General features: G+C 36.1%; 1 protein-coding gene across 1 annotated transcript; it reads left to right on the top strand.

Moving 5' to 3' along the window:
* The first annotated feature begins 7239 nt into the window (after positions 1 to 7239).
* Positions 7240 to 8037, top strand: LOC141665187 (uncharacterized). The gene has a single exon (XM_074471168.1). It carries the CDS (start codon positions 7240 to 7242, stop codon positions 8035 to 8037), a length of 798 nt encoding a protein of 265 aa, XP_074327269.1.
* Positions 8038 to 9347: the final 1310 nt, after the last annotated feature.

The raw sequence follows: 9347 nt of genomic DNA, 5'->3' as shown, positions 1-9347 counted from the left end.
ACCAGACACGAGTGAAATTCAGGTGAGAGCACACACAGACACAGATACTGAAAACTTGTTAGCTCAAATTGCTGCTCTAAAACAAGAACTTGCTAAAAGCCAAGCTGAGGCTCAAGCATTCAAAGCACAAGTGGTTGAACGGTCTTCTTCTTCCACCTCTGTCAACAATCAGCTGGCACTCATAAGAAATGATATCTCAGATCTCAAGAAAACTGTCACACCAAAGCTCAATTCCATTCAGGAAACTCCAACTTTATCATCTGATGACATTTCTAACTTCTGCTCTCTACATACAAGGATGACTTCTCTTGAAGATTTGGTTGAAATGAATCATTCACTGGATTCCTCCAGATTTCTGAAGATAGAGACAGGTATGGAACATCTGAATGAAGGGATGAAGTACCTGTACTACATGATCAAAAATTCTCACTGTCCCAATGAAGAACAAAGGACTTACTTTGAAGGGCCGTCTGGTGGAGGCTCAAGCTCGGGAGGTGATGGAGGTCATAGAGGATCTAAGGGAAAGTCCGTAGAGGATCCCTCAACTAAGGGGGAGAAGAAAGGGAGTAGTGGAAAGGGGAAAGAAAAAGATACCTCTGCTGGAGATAAAGGAAAGGCTGCTGATGTCTACTACAGTGGAGAACAGGATAACTTTGATATTTTTGACATTCCCACTGAACCAGTCTTGGAAGATAAAGATGGTTTATTTGAAGCTGAAGAGGAAAGTAATTTTGGAGAATGGGAAGAGGAAGCTACAGTGGATCCTATCTTTGAGAAAGAGTTTCAGCAGCAGCAGTCAGAGATGAAAAGAAAAGAAGCTGAACTCAAAAAGGTCTCCCATCATTGACATGAAGAAAGACATTCAAAGAACAAAAACTCTTCAAAAGCAACGTCTTCATGACATTAAGGCTCAAGAAAGGAGAAGAGATGTCAGACTGAAGATTGGTGAAAAATGGGATGAAGCTAGGAGAGTACTTGATATGCCTCAACTGAGCACTAACAATGATAGGCAGTTCCTACATCTTCTTGACAAGCTGGAAATCTCAAATCCTAACAATGACATGTACATGAATGCTATCAAGACTAAGTCTCAGGGATCACAGCTGCTTTTGATAGATCCCTAAATGAGATGAGCATTTTTGTATATTGTCAGAGTGAAGGATCTTTTAAGGTGTCACTTCATCTGTTTGAGAATCGTTCTTTGTCAGAGATTTGGGTTCTTCTCAACAAGGTAAAAAGAAGCTCAGAATTGAATGAAGTTCTTCGAGAAAGGCTTAAAGAGTTTGCCAGCAGGGCTAGTCCTCAAGTGGTCAACAATCCTCATCAGGTGAGATTCTTTAAGTCTGATTGTCTTCAAATCTGTCAGCTAGATGTATAATCTCTTAAAGACTACTCAGCTAAGCATCTGGTCTGGATGGAACATCATTTAAGAACTGCTGGATACTCATCCATGTTGAAGACTCAAGCTGCTGATTTGATTCAAGCTTATTATGAAAAGAATATTAAAAGGTACAATCAGATCAAGAATAAGCTGAAGTCAGTTGGAGTTCAACCAGTTAGACCAGCAAGCTTCACTTCAGAAAAGGATCGTGTCTTTGACAAAGAGTTGCTTCAAGAGTTAGAAGAAGGTGAAGTCAGAAGAGAAGACAACTGAAGTCAATTAGCTCAAAACTCAATGTAATATGATTAGAGCTTTATGAATCAAGATAGTCTAATGTAGTTATATGTTCAGGCTAGAGGAACATCTATCTTGTATTCACTTGTAAATTTCTTTTGGAATCTGGAAAATGTTAAATATAATCCAGAACTTTTCTGCTATTTACTTTGCATTACTGTTTATATCTTTTTCTTATTTGTTAGTTGAGTTATCCTCTAGGTATTTGTTGTTATTGTCTAACAAGCAAATAGGGGGAGATTGAAAGGCATATGTCATAGCCTATTCGTTTATTCAAGGATTTAACTCAACTCAAATAAGAATGTAATAAGTAAATAGTGGATCTATCATTAGAGAGATCTCACAAAGTAACATCTGTCAAAGGGTTAAGAAACATTATTCATCTACAGACTTGAAGACTTAATTCACTGGAAGAAGCTCAAGAAATTGATCAAGCCTCAGTGATATAAATCAAGATTGTGGATTTAATCAAGTGACAGAGATCTCGTCAGGGTATCAATTAATTACAAGGATTTAATCTGAAGAAAATCAAGAGTATCAAGGTCAAGGCTTGAAGAAACGTCACGCAAGTTAGTCACTCATGAACCAGACAGTACATCGAGTGTCAACATTGAAGTGATGGAATTGATTCATAATTGACAGTGATTTTCAGAAGATTTTCAGAAGAATGGTTGCTGTTCAAGAGTAGTATTAATTCTCTATTAATTAATTAAGTCATTTAATTTAATTAAGAGAATAAATTAAATCTGCAAAGATTAATTTATTGATTAATTGAATTAGTTGGTTAATTAATTCCGAATTAATATTATGCATTTTTCAGAAATGATTTTGGATTTATATTCAAAAAGAAAATCAGCAAATCAGATTTGAACTGGTATGACAATTGGATTGTCATACCGAAAGTCCTACCAAGTCTTTCTGGATAGTTCTACCAAGTCATTCTATTGTCCTACCGATAGTCTTTCCAAGTCAAGTAATTGTCCTACCGAAAGTTCTATCAGCTCAAATGATTGTCTTGCTAGTTCATTTTGGATTGTCTTACCGAATGTCATGCTGATTCAATTCGAGTGATCTGTTTACTTAAACCAACAGAAGCAGATCATTTTCATCATCATCAACATACAGAACACACAAGTCAAGAGAAAAAAGCAGAAAACAAAGGCACAACATTTCATTTTTCATCTGCTTTATTCAAGATCAAAATTCTAGATTGTAAAGTTAAATCCAATCCACTAGAATTATTTATCTTGTTCTTGTGTAACAATCTAGCGGATTAAAATCCCTAGAACTTAATCTCAAATCGCATTTAGCATTTGATCTTTTAATTGCAAAAATAGAAAAAGTTCATGTCGAATTTATTCTTGATTTGTAATAATTGATTTGAGATTAATCCCTTGTAACCGATACCGTAGTTGTAACACCTTTCAAGTTTAATAAAAGTTTTATTTAACTTGAATTTTGTTTCACCTTTTTATTCCGCATTTTATTCGATTAAACGGTATTGTTTGCATTCAACCCCCCCTTCTACAAACAATTGGGACCTAACAGTTATTATCCGATAGTTATGCAAATTATAAATTAAGGTTCCCACTATACTTCGGTATTACCAAAAATTAAATGGTACCGTAAAATAATCGGCGGTGTTCCGGCCATATATATTTAAATTATTAGTAGAGGGTATAACCACGTCTATTTCGGTCATATATATATATTTAAATTATATGTAGAGGGTGTAACCACGTCTACTCATATATATGTATATTTAAATTAAAACTATACCTTCTAAGTTTCGGCAGGGCTTCGTGCTGATAACGTGTTGTAATATACTAGCTTTAATAATATTAGAAGGGGCTAATAAATCTGAGAGGGAAAGAATGATAATTGGAGGGAGATAGAGAGCATATATTAGGATGCTTGGTGCATTTTTTTTCATTCTGCAAAACCATCTATTTATAGAAAAGGTGAATAACAAGAGCATTAAATGCATTTTCATAATTTCTACTCCTAAAGTTAAGCCCTATGTAATATCCGTAATTTTAGATGATGATAATAATAATAATAATAATAATAATAATAATAATAATAATAATAAGTGAAGAATTTGATTTAATCAGAATAAGAATTATAAAAGAATTTGTTTTGATTAAGTAATTAGATTAGAAAAAAGAGTTATAAAAATTTATATATAATTGGCACACTTCTTAACCAAACACATGTTTTATTAAAACCCTAAAACAAGATAGATAATTGTGGTCCGCCACGGGAGAAGGAAAAGCAGTAGAAAGAAGAGGCAACAGAGAGGTAGAGATACAAGTGAAGTGCTAATCGGTGACAGTTGATAAGTGAGTTATAATATATTATTATTTTTATGTACATTGTTCCATGTGATTCATATTTGTAAAAATTGATTTCTACTTTGTACCATAATTACATGTATTGGTATATTTGTTTATCTATATTTTTTTTCTTCCTTTGAATGCATGCTACTCTAGTTTTGCAGGGTACTCTTCTTATATAAACGTTAATTGACTTTTCCATCTAATTATCCTGTTCCAAGGTAGCCTAAACCAAAAGTGGTGCACTACTTCATAATTTACTAATATTTAATCTTGGTATACATTATTTTGTTAATTAATTTACTATAATGATTATAATTTGATGTTTTGATATAATATTAATGTGTATATGTATTCTCAATTAGGATCAGTTTTTTTTTTTAAACTCGCATTAATATTTAATAGTTACTATTATATTACTGAAAATATTTATTTTTATTTGACATGTTTTATATTACTTTGTTTATGGTCTCTACATGTTTCGTGAGTTATTACATTTATGAAAAATTAATATGTATGATATTTGTTTGTTAGTCTAAAGTAGTATATTTACGTTAATGTTTAAATCGTACATACATATATTATTGTTAATTAATTGTTATGGTGCAGTGTGTTGGTCAGGTTCTTGTAACTCAAAGGTCGAACTAAGTTTGTAAATTACAATATTATAATAAGAATATATGGTACATATGAATTGTTGCTATTATTATATTACATTCATTTAGGTTGTTAGGTTGTTATCTAGTACACCAACTAACTATGCTAGCTTCCTGTGTTGTCATGTACGGCTTTTATAGTCATTATTTTATTATATTTTATTGATTAAGAAAATATCTTGTGGTTTAATAGATTTTGTAGGAAAAAAATAAGAAATTATAACTTCTGTAATTAGATTGCGGGCCAGGAACTTAGAGGATCGTGTGCGGATATCTTTAGTAATAGAGTTTGTGATTTTTGAGGTACAGATTATGTCCCCTTTTTATTCAATACTCCTCTTCTTAGAAATTAAATATCTCTGATTTGTTAAATTTCGTATTTATTTGCTCCATCAATATTGTTTGGTTATTTTGACTTCCGAAAATTATTTTTAAAATTTGATTTATGAGACCCTCTGTTTTGGAGACCTGGATTATTTGTCTCATGTGATTTTTAAATTTTGTGAAAAATATTATTTTTTATTTGGACCCTTAGTGTGATTTAGGGTATACCGAGTTAACCAGATGTAGGGGTACTACAGCCATGTCATTGCGGCACCAGTGGCATGACACTTTCGTGACAGTGTAATTGGTCACGACGTATCCTTCTGTTAGCTCTTGGGAGGAGCTTTTGGCCATTTGATATTTATTCAGGATACGTGGATGCACCCAGATTTTGATTTATGGTGATGTTGTATATGCCGTACACGTTATCCATTCTGTTGCACGTATTAAGTACCCTATGATGTGTGTATTTGTATATGTTCTGATCTCGGTATGAAATATCCTAACCCCTCGTTGTTTCGACCATGCTTGTTTTTAAAATTATTGTTTTATTATAAGTTGTGTAATATTCATTTCTGATTTTATGTTTTATAAATTGTATTTCAAATCCGTACTGGGCGTTTGGCTCATGCCGTATTCTTTTTCTGGCAGGTGCTTAGGGGGATCTGGGCCTGTGTGATGGAGAGCTATCCCATTTATCGATTAGGATTTTAGACTTTATCATTATCTAGACTTAATTATTTAATTAGAGATCTCTACATTTATATTATTGGTTTAGACAGTTTGGAGATTTAATATTATTTTGGAGATTTTAGACTGTTTAATTATTGTTAGAAATATATTAGTGCTCTGTTTGCAGGTTTATGGATTTTAAGTAATATCCCCTTTTATTTTAAAGAAGGGGGTGTTACAGAGATGGCATCAGAGCTTAGGTTCTTTCTTGTAGAAAACCTATTTACGTTGACCTGTGAGTTTGGGTAGACGATAGGATGGGTGTTTTATTTAATTTCATTTCATTCTGCTCTTTATCAGTTCATTATGCTTCATCATTTTGAAATATGTTTGTAATTGATTCATCATATTAATTCTCGTAATCTTCATTTGTTCCCTATCTTATATTGTAGATGCCTCCAAGACGTGATCATTTTCATATTGACCCCGCTCAGCTTACTAAGATGATAGAGCAGTGGCTCAAGCTGTACAACAGGCTTTGGCAAACCAAGAAAATCAGAATGGCGAGAGAAATCAGAATGAAAAAGGAAATCAGAATGGAGCGGAAAATCAGAATGGACAAGAAAATCAAAATGGCAATGGGAATTAGAATCAGAACAGTCAGGGCCATCAGTTGGAGCCGTTTGTATGGTTGGAGAGGTTTGTGAAGCAAAAAATAGATTTTTTTAGTTCAGCACTGATTCCTATTGATGCTAAAAATTGGATCGTTCATCTCGAGAAGATTTTTGATGCACTGGGTTGTGATGAGATTCAGAAGGTCAGGTTAGCTGTGTATAAGTTGAAGGGGGGGTGCTCAGAGGTGGTGGAGAGGAGTGAAAGGTACTAAAGGGGAGCAATATACGGAAGCTTTGGAATGGCAGGGATTCAAGGAGGTATTCTATGAGAAGTACTTCTCTAATGCTGATAGGGAGGCTTATTTGAGGGAGTTTCATTCTATTATGCAGCACCATGATGAGAGCATTACTGATTATATGGTGAGGTTTATAAGGTTGGCTGGATTTGTTGGGACAGTTGCAGGGATTGCTGCACAGTAGGCTGATAAATTTAAATGGGGGTTGAAGTCTTATATGAGGGGTTCCATAATTTCTTTTAAATTTGATAATGTGGCAGAGGTGGCTGATGCAGCAAAGAATGTTGAGAAGAGCGTATAGATTTCAGGACTTCCATGTCTAACAGTGGTAGTAAGAGGACTAGGGATGATCAGGGTTTTGCACAGGGTAAACAGTGGTATGGAGGTCACAGTGGTCCGCAGGGACAGTGGCGCGGACATAATCAGAATACGGGTGGTCAGTCATTCCATGGTCGAAATCAGTATGTTGGTCAAAATCAGAATCAGCAGTTTCAAGGACAGAAGCAGCCTAGGCAGTGGCTAAATCGGCAACAGGGTCAGAGCCGTTACTCAGTGTATGGGGGAAACCCCAATATGATTCTAGTGGCTCCTCGTGCTACATGTGGTGGACATCATCCAAGTAGAGCTTGTTATAGATAGAATGGGGCTTGTTTCTTGTGTGGTAGCATGTCCTATAGGGGAAAGGATTGTACAGTATCGCGCAACACTGGTGGAGGAGGAGCTGACGGTGGTAGTGGCAGTCAGCAGAATCCTACAGCCAAAGTGTTTGCATTGACTGCAAATCAGGAAGCAGCTAATTCAGGTACCGTTTCAGGAATACTTCTTGTTGGTAGACGTTATGCTTATGTGTTATTTGATACTGGTTCGACCCATTTGGTTGTGTCTTTATCGTTTGTTCATCATCTTGGTGTTGCATCTTCATTATTATATCCTCATATTATTACTACCATGATGGGGAATTTTGTTATTATATCTGATGTATATCAAGAGTGCCCGATAGTTGTTGGAGATAGAAATTGTAAGGTTAACTTGCTTCCGATGGATATGCATGACTTTGATATTATCTTAGGCATGGATTGGTTGAGTGAACATCATGCCACAATTGATTGTCAAGGAAAAATGGTGATCTTTGGGGATGTAGATAAACTAGAATTTGTATACCAAGGGTCTCAGCCGAAGGGGGAGGTCAAATTAAAATCTGCTCTAAAGGCGAGTAAATTATTGTCTAAAGGTTGTGATGTCTACCTTGCTTTCGTGAATGATACATCAAAGGATGAACCTCGGATCGAGGATTATCCAGTTGTGAGAGAGTTTGAAGATGTGTTCCCCGATGAGCTACCAGGTTTGCCACCATATAGAGAGGTGGGGTTTACTATTGAACTTGTTCTAGGAGCCGAGCTAATTTCTAAGGCTCCTTACCGGATGACACCACTTGAGTTGCAGAAATTGAAGGAGCAGTTGTAAGAGTTGTTGGATAGGGGATTTATCAGGCTAAGTGTGTCTCCGTGGGGCGCTCCTGTGCTATTTGTGAATAAGAAGGATGGTTCCATGAGATTGTGCATTAACTATAGGGAGTTGAATAAGGTGACTGTCAGAAACAGGTATCCTCTGCCACGCATTGATGACCTGTTTAATCAGTTACAAGGGGAAAGGTACTTCTCAGAGATAGATTTGAGATCAGGTTACCATCAGTTACGAGTTAGGGATGAAGATATTCGTAAGACTGCATTTCACACTCGTTATGGTCATTATGAGTTTCTCGTGATGTCCTTTGGGTTGACGAATGCACCAGCGGTATTTATGGATTTGATGAATCGGGTTTTTCATGATTATTTGGATACATTTGTGGTGGTCTTCATCGATGATATCTTGATATACTCTAGGAGCGGAGAAGAGCATGAGGAGCATTCACATACTGTACTTGAAATTTTGAGGTAGAAGAAGTTGTTTGTAAAATTTTCAAAGTGTGAATTCTGGTTGGAGGAGGTGGCATTCTTGGGGCATATTGTATCTGGTAGAGGCATTGAGTTCGATCCTGCGAAAGTCGAGGCTATTACTAATTGGGCCCGACCTAGCAATGCGACGGAGTTGAGGAGTTCTTGGGTTTGGCAGGTTACTACAGGCGTTTTATGGAATGTTTCTCTTCCATAGCTTTGCCATTGAATCAGCTAATGAGGAAGAGAATTAAGTTCGAGTGGAATGATGATCGTGAGAAGAGCTTTTAAGAGTTGAAGAAGAGGTTGGTGTCAGCTCCAATACTTGTGTTGCCATCAGGGAGTGGAGGTTTTCAGGTTTACAGTGATGCTTCTAAGAGAGGATTGGGGTGTGTTCTTATGCAGCATGGCAAAGTGATTTCTTACGCCTCGAGGAAACTTAAACCTTATGAGGTGAACTATCCTACCCATGACTTGGAGTTAGCTGCTGTGGTATTTGCTTTGAATATTTGGAGGCATTATTTGTATGGGGATACTTGTGATATCTTTACTGATCACAAGAGTCTCAAATACATTTTTACTCAGAAGGAGCTTAACATGAGGCAGCGAAGGTGGCTTGAAATTCTTAAGGATTATGACGCTAATATTCAGTACCATCCAGGAAAAGCGAATGTAGTGGCAGACGCTCTTAGTAGGAAAAACTTGGGGAGTGTTGCATCTCTCATTACTCAGCCGCACCATATTTCAGATTTGGAGCGCTTGGGTGTTGAGTTGTATGTTAGAGGATCAAGTGGTAGCATTGGAAATTTGAAAATGGAACTAAATCTTTTTTCAAGGGTT

Source organism: Apium graveolens, chromosome 6 (assembly GCF_009905375.1).
Source record: "Apium graveolens cultivar Ventura chromosome 6, ASM990537v1, whole genome shotgun sequence".
Lineage (NCBI taxonomy): Eukaryota > Viridiplantae > Streptophyta > Magnoliopsida > Apiales > Apiaceae > Apium > Apium graveolens.
This window is presented reverse-complemented; position numbering and strand designations above follow the sequence as displayed.

Excerpts from the sequence above, each read along its gene's own strand:
- LOC141665187 (XM_074471168.1), top strand. The coding sequence starts at position 7,240 with ATGTCCTATAGGGGAAAGGATTGTACAGTATCGCGCAACACTGGTGGA.